General features: G+C 43.7%; 1 protein-coding gene across 1 annotated transcript; it reads right to left on the bottom strand.

The window, feature by feature from the left end:
• Positions 1–3,465: 3,465 nt before the first annotated feature.
• Positions 3,466–15,525, bottom strand: LOC125508846 (preprotein translocase subunit SECY, chloroplastic). Its single transcript, XM_048673641.1, has 8 exons — positions 15,235–15,525; positions 14,965–15,140; positions 9,763–10,148; positions 8,775–9,074; positions 8,599–8,688; positions 4,912–5,035; positions 4,633–4,796; positions 3,466–4,002 (listed from the first exon to the last, which is right to left on the bottom strand). Exons 1-8 carry the CDS (start codon positions 15,408–15,410, stop codon positions 3,772–3,774), a joined length of 1,647 nt encoding a protein of 548 aa, XP_048529598.1. The 5' UTR covers positions 15,411–15,525; the 3' UTR covers positions 3,466–3,771.
• Between the last annotated feature and the right edge of the window lie 1,905 nt (positions 15,526–17,430).

Consider the following 17,430-nt stretch of genomic DNA (forward strand, 5'->3'; position numbering starts at 1 on the left):
GTTCAAGAAGCTCCGGAAAAAAGGATGAGGAGGCAGAGAGAATCCACGATCGATATGGGTGGCGAGGAGGACGCACTCACCATCAAGAGGCTGGGGTTCGACTTCTTTCCCCGGGAGGCGCGCAGATTCGTGGGGAATGAATCCCCCCTCGACCAGATCATCGAGATCATCCTGTCGAATCACCGACGGCGTCCAGTCGCCCTGGATCCAATCCTTGGGCAGAGCAGTCCTCGAGGAAGATCCGCCCCAAGCGGACTTCTTCCCCTTCCCCTGCACCGCCGCCTTCTTCGCACGCTCCAGAGCCGACGTCTTCTCCTTCACCATCGTCGCCGGCGAAGCTCGAACAGACCTACGGCACCAAGGTGGGAGCGGAGGTGGCGGAGGATCTTGTGAAGGAAGGGGGAAAAGTGAAGGCGCACTGTTCGGGGGTCCCGAGCCGGCAGCTTATAGGAGGTCGCTTCCGAGTGGCTGACTGGTAGGCCCAGGCAATCCCGTCAAATCCCGCAACGGGCGCGCGCGGTACGTGGCGAAAAAGGTGGCGTGGGGATCGAGGAGCTTCCGTCCTATCCCATCCGATTACTGCGGCCGCCCTGTCCCGCGCGCTTCCCGAAATTCAAATCCCGCAAAATCCGCGGGCCGCAGAACAACTCGTCAAACAGAAGATCCCTTTCACACCGTCACTCGGAACTTCACAAGTAAAGAAATTCACTCGACAAGAGGCCAAGAATGGATCAAGGCGACTGAAAGAAGTTGACGACGTCATCCGTGACAATTGATCCAAAACAAGACGTTCATGTAACATGAAGAACCAGTCGGAAAGATCACCAACTCCTTCCCCACTCGAACCTCGATCCATTCGGGGGCTAATGATGAAGCTATGTACCTAGGGTAGGGGCATGGACCTGTCCTAAGTACCCTACCCAAGGACATCCCTAGAAGAAGTCACCTTTCAATCGACTTGGAGGTATCCCACTCGACGGATTCAAGACACTCGACCACGAAGCAATCACTCGACCAAGATCCAACCACTCGACTGCCAGGAGATCTAAAGTCACCCTGCACGCAAACGGTCGGTCATTAAGTAGCTTTTATGATCATCATAGCACTTTATTAGGGGCGTTACCAGTAACCCCCAGTCTTAATGTACTTTAAACCTTGCATTACTGAGGGCTGGAGGGGCCTGGTGAACTCTATATAAGCCACCCCCCCCTCAGTATCAAGGGTGTTTTCGCACCTCTGTAACTCATACTCACATAATCCAGTCCACCGCCTCCGGGCTCCGAGACGTAGGGCTTTTACTTCTTCCGAGAAGGGCCTGAACTCGTAAACCTTGCGTCCTTACAACCTCTCCATAGCTAAGACCTCGCCTCTCCATACTTACCCCCCTACATCACTGTCAGAGTTAGAACCACGACAGCGGCGACGAAATTGCACAATGCAACAAAAAAACGGCAAGCACGGGACTCCGCCGCCGACGGGAACGCCGGACACCGCGAATCCACCGGAAACTCGATGAATCTCGAGCGGAAAATTGGCCACGGATTGGGGGGGGGGAGTAATGCAGTCAAGGAATGTGAGCATGTGAAGGAGCATTACCTTCAATCTGCAGGCACTCCGGCGAAAGACGCTCTGGTCCGGCAGTCCCACCGACGGCCGCGGCTGCCGTCGACTGTTTCGCCTCCGCCGTCGCCTTCTCCTCTCGCCTTCTCTTCCAATCGAATGAACTGCGGGGTGGGTTGGGTGAGTAATGAAGTGGAGAGTAACTGAAACCGTGAGAGGAGGGGGGGGGCGAAGTGCGCGACGTGCTTGACGGCAACCGTAGTCAGGCATGGCGTGCGGGCGCAAAGCTGTTCCACCGCACGCCACCGAGTGGCAACCGTTGACCGCGGAGAGGCAACCGGCGTGTGGGCGAACTCTCTGACACACCACACACGCGACTTGTCCTACGTGGCACCCAAAATCGGCCAAAACGTGCCAAGATTCGTGCGGATTCTGTTAAACGGTGATGAAGGCGTGTGGTTGAGTTGGCTAATGCCCACACATGTGGGCGTTAGTGTTTTTGTTTTTTAAAGCATTTTGAAGCGTTGACTTTTTTTTGCCATGACTTCCCTGAATGCCATGTCTTGCTGAAATTTGTCAAGCACACAAAAAAAATTGTCGAAGTTTGCCACGAAACGAATGCAGATTTTTTTTTTTTTGAATTTTACTACTCATCCTGAGCTCAATGCTAGGGGGCTGGAGAGTTGCTCGACAAACGATGGCAGACTGATTTCTTTAACTCCATCTACAACCAAGCGATTTCTCCGGTGAAGAGCTGCTATAAGCATTACTTCCCAGCTCTGAGCCGTCAAAATGGCAAATTTTTAAGGTTGAACATCAACCATTGAGTCTATAATTTTTTTTAAGAATGTTTAAACAAGTAGATTTTTTTTAAAAAAAATGATCTCATTGATCGCACCTCACACAAGTTTCCCCCATATATATTATGCATTCATATCATCAAATGACGTAAGTACTAAACCTGCTAGGTAAATAAAGGATGATCTTATATTGTCTCAAAAATCAAATGGTGATGTTAGCTTCCGTATGATTATTATATCTCAGATATTAATAATTTGATTCGTAAATAATACTCCCATGTTTAAGTTGGTTCTAATATTACCTGTACATGCATTAGTATCTAGTCCCTCCGTTCTTAAATATAAGTCTTTTTAGAGATTCTAGTATGGACTACATATGGAGCATATTGTCTCAAAAATCAAATGGTGATGTTAGCTTCCGTATGATTATTGTATCTCAGATATTAATAATTTGATTCATAAATAATACTCACATGTTTAACTTGGTTCTAATATTACCTGTACATGCATTAGTATCTAGTCCCTCCGTTCTTAAATATAAGTCTTTTTAGAGATTCTAATATGGACTACGTATGGAGCATAATGAGAGATTCTAGTATGGACTCTATACTATGTCTATATACATCCGTATATAGTTCATATTGGAATCTCTGCAAACTTATACTTCCTCCGTCCAAAAATACTTGTCATCAAAATAGATAAAAGAGGATGTATCTAGATGTATTTTAGTTCTAGATATATCTCTTTTTATTCATTTTGATAACAAGTACTCTCGGGCAGAGGGAGTATTTAGGAACGGAAGGAGTATGTTACAGACAAGACGAGTCTTACTGAATGTGAGGTAACTCCACAAATACGACGACGAGTGAAAAAAAACATCAAGATAAAAAAATTCAAATAATAGAAAGAGAGCTATCCACATAAACAAGGTGAGAACAGAATATGCGCATATGTGTAAACTGGCATGCCAGTTAATATGGAGTTACAATAGTGTAGCATATATATGCATGAAAAGAGAAATAATTGAGTTGGCTTGAAGAACATTATATTATCATGCGTCAAAAACATTATATTATCTCTGTTTCTCGGTCTCTCTAGGGACATGTTGAACACTCTCCAATACTTTAGTTCTAAAATTTAAGAAGCAATATACATCAAGTTTAAAATCCCTTCTCCAGGGTACAGAGATCACATCAGATCACTCCACAACAGAAATATCCATGAGCTGTAAAGCTTCCACAGCTATAGAGTATCTTTTACATACTGATGCTTTCCGAACTCTGATCCTCTAGAAAAGATCTAACTGATATACACAGAAGAGAAAAAAGGAAAAGAATAATGAAATAGTACTACCAAATGACACAACAATCATTTATACGAGATTATATTTAAGTACATGTTCGGAAGATAATCATTTGTCAGAACTTTTGACATCATAGAACTCGATGTCCTTATATTTCTGAGAAATTATTTCTGTCTGAACTTTCCGAGCCGTGTCGGTTGCACATCCAACAAGGATAAGCACTGATGTACCAGCGAATCCCCGAAATGCTGTCAAGTGAGAGATTTGTTCAACCACAGATGGTCCAGCAGCTAGTACAGCGAGAAAGGCAGATCCTAGGACAGAGATACGACTAAGAACCTGCAATTAGATAAAATTATTTTTTGTGTGAGATATTGCTGAGATACCGTGGACAAAATTAGATGTGCTTCAGTTCTGTTGATTGCGTTTCTTATTGGATGTGGTACTTCTAAGTCTATTTTGTCCAAAATTGATGTATGGCTGAAGTGCAACATGCTTTCTCACATGTATACATGACTAGTTATCTGAAATAAGGGACCTAGACATTTCAACATCAAATAGAAGTACTTGTGGCATACTAACAGGGAACATTTCAGTTTTTGAAAAAAAAAGGGAACATTTCAGGCTTAAGGTCACCTTTGATCTCCAAACTAAAAGTGGTATGATTTCCTACTGAAAGTGAGAAATATTGTCCAGTTGTCTGAAAACGCACAACTGCGTCATACAAATTAGTATCACATATGCAGTGGAATAGTAGATTTATGAAGAATCTAATAAAAGGAAAAAATTGCCAATCGTAAAGGTGTAGCATTTATCGTCCTACGCTATGTTCTGCCATCAGTCGATTATACACAGTGACCATACCACTAGCAAGGACTAGCATTTGACCGGCCAATTATGAATAGGACATGGAACTTTTGTTGGTTAGTCTGAATTTCGTCCCTTTCTGATGGAAGAGAAAGAACTCACTGTTTTAATAAAGGCAGCTGTATTTTTTCCTGGCCGCACAAGCGGTATTGACGCACCTGTTCGCTTCAATTGCTCACTAAGATCATCAGGATCCAATTGAAGGAAAGTGTAATAGTAATTGAAAAAGGCTATAAGCAATACATTAGTTGGAAGATAAAAAGAACCTGCAGCAGAGAGTTAACAGAATGAGATCATTGTAAACAACAGGTGCTTTATGGCATCTTGGTTCTCCTGAGAATAAATAACAATCTTTGAATAAACTAGAAATATTCAGTTTACCTCCTGGAGTTAGGGCTATGGCAGCCTTTTTAAGAAAATCTAAGCCAGTGAAACGTGCCAAAGTAGCAGGTAAAGCCAATGAAGATGTAGAGAATATGATAGGCATGACACCAGAACTATTGACCTGCTCGTAATGGATTGAAAGGTAGGTTACAAAATAAGTTAAAAATAGGAACACTGTGAGGCTGAAAGACAGAACAATGTTGGCACAATTGTGAGTATTAGCAATTTGATCTTATTCATTTGCGAAAGAACAGAATACATTTTTGGCAGTTCAAGATGCTCCAAATCTTTATCGGTTCATATAAATGAATAAATGAGTGAATTCCTCACGCCATGTTTCATGCATGTGAGATCTAGAGAACTGAGCGCTAGTGATTGTCTGCTGCTCCAAGCCAGCCAAGTACGACTACCCACAGGAGTGAATATTGCAACCAAGTTTCTTGCTGCTTCTTTGGTTAAAACCCAGGGGTACCTCCTCCTCTGGTGTTCTTTTTTACTCTTATGTGTGTGACATCTAGAAAATGATTTGAGATTTTTAACTTGTTCTCTCAGATAACATAAAACTCTTGTAGAAAAAATTAACACTAAGCAGCTAAAAAATATTGAAATTCTAACCTAGACTTTAAGAGAAAGTATGTGTATGAAACTGGAACTTCCCCTTTATGGATCTGCCCCTCTTATTGCATAATTTTGACTTCTTACCCAAAAAGCGTTGATCTTACCTAGAAGACCAAAATGGTCTTACCTCTGCCTTACTATCCCTCCCCCGCCAACACACACGCACACATTGGACTATAGTGATAAAGCCTCGTTCGTCGCTGCACCTGTCGGGCCATCACGCAAACCTCGATGTACCTCAGCAGAGGCCCCCGCAGACCTTGGCAACAGCTTGACAAGAGCCGCAGTGGGGAAAGTGGAAGGGGATTGAATCAATCACGATGTTCTGATGGAAAAGAAGATTCAATCATTTAGTTCCCTCAATAGGTTCCATTACTGGGTTGATTTGTTTGATTCATGGTGAAAAGAACCAAAAAAATAGCAACCACACACACCACCATCGCTGGACTCCACGCCATGCCTACATGAGGACAAGGAAGAGATGGTGTGGTCAGGGACTGAGGGAAGTATCCCCAAGCCTGGGAGCACCTAATATGTTCTTCTCGGGAAGGAGACAAGGGCGATGTCTCACATGGTCACTGGTGATGTGTCTGAAGAGTAAAGGATCAGCTTTGTAAAAGGGAACAAGGGGAAAATAAGGAGAAAACAAAGAGGAGGGATCAAAAGGAGGGGCTAAGCAGTACGTTTCCAGCATTCAACCAGTGAAATGGCACAAAGGAGAGAAGCCCAATGTTCTGGTGGCATAAACAACATTATGCAATACAAAATGGGATGTAAATAGAGGCAAAACCACTGCTGGCAAACAAAAAAATTAACAAAGATTTGGAGGTAATGCTACACACTACAACATGATTGAGAATAATACATACTGAATCTTCCGTACCCAGGGGCAGATCCAGTGCCTAGGAAGGTCAGGAGTCTGTATGACTCCAAGGACCTCAGGGCATTGCTTTGCCAGAGTACAGTGAATTATGTTCTTTACTCTTTTTGAAGAATACACAGGACATCTGTGAGCTTTTCATTCAAAGGAAGAAATGGTGCAATTTGCACAAGGCAGTGGAGGAAGAAAACAGCACCGGTGTCACACGTTCATGTTTGGAGGGCAGTTGGGCTAACTGCACCCCACTGGCACATTCAGATTAAGCGACCACTTTGAACTGGTTTGGCTCAGGAGCAAGGCCAGTTGCCCAGACTGAAATGCTGAGACAAGTGGAATGAAAACCCTAAGTGGTCTTGTGAGTGAGAGGTGGCAAGACATCAAGGTTTTATGAGGGTGATCGAGAGCGAGCAGTAGGCAGCTGCAGTTGTGAAGAGCCAGGAGGCTAAGGGCCAGTTCTTTTCAGATTCCCCAGCTGATTATGTCGGGTTGTGCCTCTATGATGTTGTATGGGTCATGCCTTCTTTGGCGTTTGTATCTTCTGCTTTCTTATTAAAAGGGCAGCCCGGTCCACGCAGCTCCCGCTTGCGCGGCATCAGGGAAGGGTCTGACCACTTTGGCTCTTATGTACGCAGCCTTTCCCTGCATTTCTGCAACAGCTTTACCACTGCGCCAAGGCTAGCATTTCCTATTTGGCGCCACAGGCGCCAGTTAACGTGCATTTTCGTTAACTGGCGCCTGTGGCATCCGTAAATGGGCCGGCCCATCTAGGCGCGGGTTGACATTTTCTTTTTTGTAAATTCTATGAACTTTTTTGAATATCTATGAACTTTTTTTAAAAAAATAACAGTTTTGTTTCAGATTGATGAAATTTTTTGAATATCGATGAGCTTTTTTGAAATTTGATGAACATCCTTTTGAAAATGGATGAACTTTTTATTTATTTATGAATTTTTTTTCAGTTCAATGATCTTTTTCTAAAAATACATGTACTTTTTTTGAATTTCTATGAACTTTTTTCAAATTTTAATGAACTTTTTTAAAAATTAATGAACTGTTGCTAAATTGGATGAACTTTTTTTTCAATTTGAATGAACTTTTTTTCAAATTGATGAACTTTTTTCAAAATTGATGAACCTTTTTTAAAGATATGAATCAAATGGATGAAACTTTTTCTTTAAATCTGTAAACCTTTTTTGATTTCATACTTTTATTTTCGTAACAAAAAGTTAAAAAAAACTGAGGCAGCACGCTAGTGGGCCGGCCCATGCTAGCAGCGCTGCAGGCGCCAGATCATTAACGGGCGCCTGCAGCGCTGTATAGGAGCTCCCGCCAAGGCTCCCATTCTTCTCCTTTCTCAATGCATATTAAAAAAAAAAGAACTGGGCTTTGGCCCATCGATTCCCCAGTCAGCTGCTCCCAGTTCATGTGTATGGCAAGAAGTGAGGCAACCCCAGCTTCCCGAGATTCTGAGCCAAAAATTGAAAGAGCATATTTGATTGTCCCTATCCGCAGGTGGAATTACAGAGAAATCAGCCCTAGCCATCTCCATCTCCCCTTCCCCCTCGGTAAAAACTGCCGCTTGCGCTCCCTCCTCGCCCGGTCCCGCATGGAGCAGACGCCACCCGAGCCTCCCACCCCAGCATTCTCCTGCCAGAGCACTCCGACACCAAGTCCACCACCCTCACTGCCATCATCTTCACGTTGGTGGCGCCGGTGGTGGTCGGCGCTGCTGCTGAGTTGGGGAACATGCTTTGCCGGCCTCGCCGGGGACTCGACTAGTACCTACAGTACCGCGCGTGCTCCCGCGCATGGAGTTCTTCCTCCGCTGCTGTCCTCGACTCAAGTGTCCTTATGCTGAAAAATGTTGTTTTCTGCATATGGGTGAATGCACTGGATTTCTGAACTCTGTAATTATGGTGTTGCTTCTCCCCTTCATGAAAAGATGTGCAAACGCTTGTTTGCACTCCAAAAAACCATGCACATCTCGAGATAGTATGAAGAGATCGAGTTGTTTTCAGTTTAATCAAAATAAGTCTTGAAACAATTGGCTACTCTCTAACTATAACTACTGCCCTGGTTTATTTGTGTTCTGTATGTGTTAACGGATCTCAAAACCTAAAATCGATCCACGCCCAACATGTGGAGAGGCAGAAATTAAAATGAAACCATATGGAAACATTACGAACCTTAAAAGGTAGATATGCAGAACGTTGGGGTCCTCCAGTTCGACTGCCATATCGAGAAGCATAGTTCAGTGGTATTTTTCTCTCAGCTTCCTGAAACCATAGAAATGATCTGAATTAAGCAAATCATACTCGGACAAATTTATATTTATCTTGAAAAGCAAAGTATATTTTCTCACCTGGACATAGACAATCCCAAGAACTAAGAAAAAGAATGACAATATGATTGTGAGAAGTCCAACATAATTGCCTGCTTGAAATCCCTCTGCAACTGTCCTTCCAAATGATGCAGGCAAATACGAAATTATACTTGTAAAAATAAGGAGAGATGTTCCATTCCCGAGTTTCAACTCAGATATTGTTTCACCAAGGAAAGTTGTGAACACCGATCCAAGCGTCAATAGAGTCACAGATGTTAGCACCCATGCTGTGCTGAAGTCATTAACATAAGGACGAAGAAAAAGAACTTGCCCGATAGCCTAGCAAAAGGTACAGAAATTAAATTTGAAGCAGATGGGAAGATAAATAGAGCAATCAGAACTTACATTAAAAATAAAATAATACCTTCATAACTAATACTATGCAAACTCGTACAAGAATGAAATGTACACACAGCAGTATATCATTCTCCAAAAAATGTCTGACAACAGAAGCGTCAGAGGGACTCAACTGAATAATACTAGGATTGGTTTTCATTGTTTATGACCGCAAAGCACATGATTTGGCATCAGGAATAAGTTCGTTGTATTTTAAGTTTCTTTGCCATGTCAAAGATAAGTCATCGGTGTACATAAGTATAAGTTACAAAAACGGAAGTGTCATATTACCTTGATATTGCAAGTTATGTGGTCAAATTGTGTGGCATGTTTGACATAATTCTAACTGTTTAACATGGTATGCTGTTAAGTAGATAGTCAGTTAATATAGCATGTGATCGCTGATCGCACAACATTACAAAGCTTTTCATCTGTCCCGACAAAAGTAAGTCATACACACAAGGTATCCCCTTTGGTACCATGGAAACCCTGAGGTACCGACGCTTCAGAACCGATTATTGTCATAAAAAAATTCCAACAGCTGCTCTTGTAGTTTTAAGTAGTCAAAAAATTATCTTGACAAAAAAAGATATCCAAGAGCTGCTCAAATATTTCCAAGACCCTAACCTACCTGGGCAATTGCAAAACCAACAGATGCATATCTTGTGTACTGAAGAATCTTTTTTCTACCTGCCTCCCCTTCTTTTTTCTGAAGCTCTTGCAATTTTGGGTAAAGCTGAGTAAGGAGCTGAAACACAATCTGTGCATTGATGAACGGAACAATGCCGAGGGAGCATATACCAAGCCGGCCAATACCTCCACCAGAAAAAGAATCTAAAGTGCCCAGCAAACTGTTCTGGTCAAGATTACCAGCAAAAGCTGCTTGGTTCACTCCACCCAAAGGTATATACACACCAAGTCGAGACAATGCCAAAAACCCAAGGAGCTTCAGAAACTTCCCGGGCAGAGGGCCCTTGAAGAAGTCACCAAAGTCAATAGTACTGTCCTCCATTGCAGCTGCTCCAATCAGATTAAAATACATTATATAGGTATAACTGGATAAACTGAAGTGGACTCAAGCTGCAAATATATGAACAACAAAGCCACCAGTCATACCTGTTTAATACATAAATAGTAGCAGTCGACTCGGCACTATATCAACTGAATTTTGACAGTAACTACATATCATGTATACGTTTGGGCTAAAGTGGGGTTGAAATTTTAGACTGGTTGAAGAAATTTCTCATTAAGATCCCACAACCAAAATTTTGACAAAATGTGGATGAGTAATCAAGAGGCAGATTTTTTTTATGGGTAGCCCATTAGGTTTATCAGTTACAAGCATATTACTTCCTTTTCCTGAGGAACCGGCAGGACGCTGCCTTTTAATTAAGGAGAAGAATATTTACATGTTGGGACATGTTTTGAGAAGGCCGCAAAGCGAGCTGTGAGTGAAGCAAGGGGTCGGACGTATGAGGACCTCTACCAGCGGTTAGACACAAAGGAAGGCGGAAGGGACATCTATAAGATGGCCAAGATCCGAGAGAGGAAGAAGAGGGATGTTGACCAAGTCAAATGCATCGAGGACGGAGCAGACCAGCTCCTGGTGAAGGACGAGGAGATTAAGCATAGATGGCGGGAGTACTTCGACAAGCTGTTCAACAGGGAGAATGAGAGCTCTATCATTGAACTGGACGACTCCTTTGATGATACCAGCGGGCGTTTTGTGCGACGAATCCAAGAGTCTGAGGTCAAGGAGGCCTTAAAAAGGATGAAAGGAGGCAAAACAATGGGCCCTGATTGTATCCTCATTGAGGTGTGGAGAGGCCTCGGAGACATAGCTATAGTATGGCTAACTAAGTTTTTTAACCTGATTTTTTGGGCAAACAAGATGCCAGAAGAATGGAGAGGGTCTATTAGTACCAATCTTCAAGAACAAGGGGGGTGTTCAGAGTTGTACTAATTACCGTGGAATTAAGCTGATGAGCCATACAATGAAGCTATGGGAGAGAGTCATTGAGCACCGCTTAAGAAGAATGACAAGCGTGACCAAAAATCAGTTTGGTTTCATGCTTGGGAGGTCGACCATGGAAGCCATTTTCTTAGTACGACAACTCATGGAGAGATCTAATGATCAAAGGAAGGGTCTACATATGGTGTTCATTGACTTGGAGAAGGCCTACGATAAGATACTGTGGAATGTCATGTCGTGGGCCTTGGAGAAAACAAAAGGTCCCAAAGTATACCCTCATCAAGGACATGTATGATAATGTTGTGACAAGTGTTCGAACAAGTGATGGCGACAGTGATGACTTCCCGATTAAATTAGGACTGCACCTGGGGTCAACTTTGAGCCCTTATCTTTTTGTTTTGATGATGGATGAGATTACAAGGGATATACAAGGAGATATCCCGTGGTGTATGCTCTTTGCGGATGATGTGGTGCTAGTCGATGATAGTCGGACGGGGGTCAATAGGAAGTTAGAGCTATGGAGACAAACATTGGAATCGAAAGGTTTTAGACTAATAGAACTAAAACCGAGTACATGAGGTGCGGTTTCAATACTACTAGGCACGAGGAGAAGGTTAGCCCTGATGGGCAGGTGGTGCCTCAGAAGGACACCTTTCGATCTTTGGGGTCAATGCTGCAGAAGGATGGGGATATCGATGATGATGTGAACCATCGAATCGAAGCCGGATGGATGAAGTGGCGCCAAGCTTCTGGCATTCTCTGTGACAAGTGCCACAAAAGCTAAAAGGCAAGTTCTATAGGACGGCGGTTAGACCCGCAATGTTGTATGGCGCTAAGTGTTGGTCCACTAAAAGGCGACATGTTCAACAGTTAGTTGTGGCAGAGATGCGCATGTTGAGATGGATGTGTGGCCACACAAGGACCGAGTCCGGAATGATGATATACGAGATAGAGTTGGGGGTAGCACTGATTGAAGAGAAGCTTGTCCAACATCGTTTGGGATGGTTTGGGCATATTCAGTGCATGCCTCCAGAAGCGCCAGTGCATAGCGGACGGCTAAAGCGTGCTGATAATGTCAAGAGAAGTCGGGGTAGACCGAACTTGACAGGGGAGGAGTTCGTAAAGAGAGATCTGAAGGACAGGAGTATCACCAAAGAACTAGCCATGGACAGAGGTGCGTGGAAGCTTGCTATTCATGTGCCAGAACCATGAATTGGTTGTGAGATCTTATGGGTTTCACCTCTAGCCTACCCCAACTTGTTTGGGACTAAAGGCTTTGTTGTTGTTGCTGGACATGTTTTGAGAAGGAGAGAAGCACCAAAAACCCCGAACAACGAGGGATGCTCAAACCGTTGGTCGCTAAGAATATTAATGGATTTTTGCGTTAGGTACGATCGATATCAAACGTATTAAGTTTGCTATTCTAGCTTTAATCCTAAGACCCTAGGGGCAGACCATATACCCCAATTCCGACCTATCGCTCTTATCAATGTGCTCTTCAAACTGGTTGTCAAAGTATGCGATGCGATTGGGTTTGTTAGCGGCTAAAATTGTCGACCGTGCACAAATGGCTTTTATTAAAGGACATTTTATCCTTGAGGGGGTGTTATGTCTTAATGAAATTGTTCACGAGCTTAAGCGTAAGAAACTCCCTGATGTTCTTCTAAAACTTGACTTTGAAAAGGCGCATGACCGAATTAGTTGGTCTTTTCTTCGACAAGTTCTGCAACGGAAAGGGTTCCAAGCAGGTTTTATTCACAGGATTATGCAACTTGTCTTGGGAGGACATACTGCAATTTGCATCAATGGGGAGCTTGGCCCATTTTTTCGCAATAAGAGAGGCATGCGTCAAGGGGATCCCATCTCTCCCCTTCTATTTGATATAGTCACGGATTCGCTTTCTTCCATGCTAACCAAAGACAAAGAGGCTAGTCACCTCAAAGGGGTGGCATCCCACCTCATTCCAGGAGGAGTGACCCATCTCCAATATGCTTACAACACGATGCTTCTCTTTGAGCCCGATGTACGAAGTTTGGCCACCATCAAGATCCTTTTAATTTGCTTTGAAGCTATGTCAGGGGTGCAAATTAAACTTTGCCGTGAAGTATGCACGGTAGGTGTGGATGAGGCTAAGAGTGTGTGTGAATTGCCAATCTTCTTAACTGCCACAAATCGGATTTTCCCATCTCTTACCTTGGCCTCCCATGCTCGAATAGACAGGTGTGGGTGTCGGATTGGGATCCAAGGATTAGTAAAGTTATTACAAGAGTTGACCCTTGGCAATGGAAACTCATGTCTTCAGGCGCGAGAATCACTCTTACCAATGCATGTTTGTTTGCTAACCTGACCTTCGCGATTGGCCTCTTCTTGCTGGGGGTGGTGTCCATGCGCAGTTCGACAAAGGTTAGAGCCAAATTCTTCCGGGAAGCGGACGTGGCCAAGCGCAAATACCATATGGTCCGACAGGCGGACATTTGCAAACCTAAAGACCAGGGAGGCCTAGGTATTACTAATTTCAAGAAAATGAACCTTGCGTTGATTAGTAAGAGGATTTGGAAAATTGTTCAGAACGATGACAACCTGTGGGCTCGTGTCCTCAAAGCTAAGTACTTCTCGGATTCTTCGCTCTTTGCTACTAAGACCAAGGGCTCCGAATTTTGGAATTTGGATCCAAAAATGCAAAGAGATATTCAATTTGGGTGCTCACTTCGAGGTCGGGAACAAGGACACCAAATTCTGGCTTTCAAAATGAACTGATGACAAACCTCACTATGCTATTTATCCTAACCTATTTGTCATTGCGTCGGACCCCGAGATCTTAGTTAGCAATGTATTTGTCGCTGGCCAAATTAATCTGGCTTTTATGCGTAACCTCAAAGATTCTGAGCTTGCCTCATGGGAAGCTTTACAAATTCAGCGCTAATACTAATTTAACCACCGAAAAGGATTCAGTAAGTTGGGATCTTGAGGTGTCTTGCGAATTTTCAGTAAAATCTTTATACGCCAAACTTAACCAAGGTCCTAAGGTGAGATGCGCTAAGGCTCTCTGGGCAGAGAGAGTTCCGCTCAAAGTCCGTATTTCCCTTTGGCAGGCTGTGTTAAATCATCTGCCATCTGCAATTAACCTTCAGAAATAGAGAGGTCCAGGCAACGGCTGCTGCGCCCTTTGCGACAGCCCGGAAGACGCCGACCACATTCTTTTCCGCTGTGCCCCTAATATATCCTTATGGAGCTGTGTCAGGGACAGCTTTGGCGCTAACTGGGCACCGAATTTCATGGTTGAACAGCTTGCTCTGCTGTGCACCACGAGAGGCCAGCAAAATAGATTAGCCTAGCGCTTGTTTGCGGCCTTAGCTTGGGCGCTGTGGGCCACTTGCAACAAAATTGCTATTGAAGGAAAATTTCCAAGTCATCCAGCTAATTTTATTTTCAAATGGTCTCTTTTCTTTCAGCAGTGGTGCCCTCCAGGGAAGAGGAAGGTCAGTGACGCAGCCAGCCCGGTGCTTCGCACGCCATCAACAGAAACAACATCCTGTGAAGCCATCAAGCGCTGCCTAGCACCTTTATATCTGTGTATGGCTATGTCTTTTGAGTGGTTCTGTAATGCTTACTCTTAAGCTCTGATTTTGGCACTTTTATTCTCCTTTCAGTTGTAAGACTTTGTAAGACTAAGTGGCCTATGTTGGCTTTATTAATTAAGTCGGGCGCTCCTTGGGCCTTTCATCTAAAAAAACATTACTTCACCTAAAGTAATGAAGCATTTGTGCAAGGTGGCGTCCTTCTAAAGCGCTGACAAAATAATCATGGACTATACTTTCTCAAAAATAATAGAGGGAGAAGGGATTAGCTTCGAATAACAACCTGCTGCTCCTCGGCCATAGGATGACTTCTCTTTCCTGGATCCACTGGAGCTCCCGAACACTGGAGACAGGACACCGAAAAGTGTCGAGAAGGGAGACTGATAATCAGAACTGGACGGGTCCTCCCCGTAGAGCCCTAGAGGATCAAAGGCCGGGCCACCCGTTTCCAACGTGCATCTACACGAATACAACAGGGGATAACCCAGTCAAATTTAAACAGCGCATGCCCCCTGATTGTATTCTGCTCCCAGGAGAGGCGCTAATTTGCTACCTGGGGGAGAAGGCGAAGGCGGCTCTTCCTCTCCTTCTTGCCGTTGCCGTGCGGCGGCCCGGGAAGTGGAAGGAGGAGGCTGCTCTGGTGAGGTAGCGTAGGCGCAGGGAAGTGGAGGTGGGAGGAGGGCGCGCGCGGACCGGAAGGCAGCATTGCTGTGGTGTCGCCGTGGCCATGGTGCCGCGGAGACGATGGCGGAGGAAGGAGACGAGTGGATGGTGGGTTTTTTTAGGTGATAAAGCTAGACGAAATGACGATGACGCTGTAGAACAGGCTTCGTCAGCCCGTTCGTTGTTGACTTCGGCCCAGTTATGTCCAGGCCGGGGCGTATCGGCAGAGCAACTAGTTAACGAACGCTACTTCGGCAAAATTACTAAGGCTGGTCATAGTGAAAACTAACTTATATTAGTGTCATGTATATGATACTAGTCTAAGTTATTACCTTCATGATGCAAAGTAACATAATAGTAGTATCATAGATGACCTCATTTATTAGTTCCTATACTCATCTTGTCTTGGAAAGCGCTATGTTACAGTAACATATTATATTACCACCTCTCATTAATTACTTGCCACATAAGCAGAATTTTCTCGAAGTGTGCTATGTTATTAGCTAAGTTAGGCTGGTCATAGTGGGAGTAACTTAGCAAGTAACATAGCGCATTTCAACACAGGTTTGCTTATGTGGCATAGAGTTAATGAGGAGAGAGATGTTTGGAGTAACATATTCAGTTTTGCTAAAGCACATTTAGATGTGCCATAAGTATTGCACATCTAAGTCCTATATCATTGATCTTACGTTGAGATTTGTATGGATATTTTTTTTTCTCTTTGTGCTTGATTCACTCACTTAGATGTGCAATAACCAGAGCACATCTAGATGTGCCCTAGACACTCCCTAACATATTATAATATGTTACTGTAACATAACGCAACCTAAAGCAAAATGAGTCTATGATGTAATAAATGCTATCATCTATGATACTATTTGTATGTTATTTTGCACTATGAAGGTAGTAACAAAGACTAGTGTCATATGCATGACACTAGTCTAAGTTACTCCCCACTATGACTAGCCTAATTAAGGAGTACTCATTGCAAAGAACACTTCATTTTCCCAGGTTGCGACAAGTGGCGTACATGCAGCGCGCCACTTGTCGCAACCTGGGAGTTTTCTTATTTTGGTAGATTCGTTTATTCAAAACGTTTTTCTTTTAAACCGTGCGTCCAAATCTCGAACCGTTTTCATTATTGGATTTCCTCGCGTCGAGATCTTCAAAAAAAATCCGGAGGGAGCCTCGCAACGATCAGCGCCACTTGGCGCGCTCTCAGCCATTCGCCACGTGTCACGCTCTGGACGCTCTCTTGGATTTTATTATTTTTTATTTTTCCGCACGCATTTTCGGCTTTTTAAACAGTTTTTTTTGGGGGGGGTTCGACGTTTTGGTTTTCTCCCGGTTTTTCTTAGCTTTTTGATAAAAAAAAATTTTGAAAAAAAAATTTACGTGAAAAAAATGCATTTCCTTTTTTTTCTTTCGCGAAAGTCATGGTTTTTTTCCGCAAGAGGCACGATTGTGCTTTAGCGAGAGTCACGACCGTGCCTTTCGGAAACGGAAAAAACGCGTTTTTTTTTCTTTCGCGAGAGTCACGGTTTTGCTTCCGCGAGAGGCACGGTTGTGCTTTCGCGAGAGTCACGGCCGTGCCTCTCGGAAAAGGGAAAAACAAAACGTGTTTTCTGTTTTTTTTTTGTGAGAGTCACGGTTTTGCTTCCACGAGAGGCATGGTTGTGCTTTCGCGAGAGTCACGATCGTACCTCTCAGAAAGGGAAAAATACACGTTTTCTGTTTTTTTCGCGAGAGTCACGGTTTTCCTTTCGCGAGAGGCACGGTTGTGCTTTCGCGAGAGTCACGGCCGTGCCTCTTAGAAACGGAAAAAAATGTGTTTTCTATTTTTTTCCTTCCACGAAAGTCACGGTTTTGCTTCCACAAAAGGCACGGGCGTGATTTTCGCGAGAGGCAGAGCGTGCCTCTTTCGAAAAGGGAAAAAACCGTGCTCCCGGTTTCGGTTTTTTTGCCTGGTTTTTTTCATGAAAAAAAGGTTCGTCAAAACCTATCAACATGGGATCTAGTTTTAAAGATCTCGACACGAGGAATTTAATAGTGAAAATGGTTCGAGATTTGGACACACGGTTTAAAA

The sequence above is a fragment of the Triticum urartu genome, chromosome 5 (genome assembly GCF_003073215.2).
Source record: "Triticum urartu cultivar G1812 chromosome 5, Tu2.1, whole genome shotgun sequence".
In the NCBI taxonomy this organism is placed as follows: domain Eukaryota; kingdom Viridiplantae; phylum Streptophyta; class Magnoliopsida; order Poales; family Poaceae; genus Triticum; species Triticum urartu.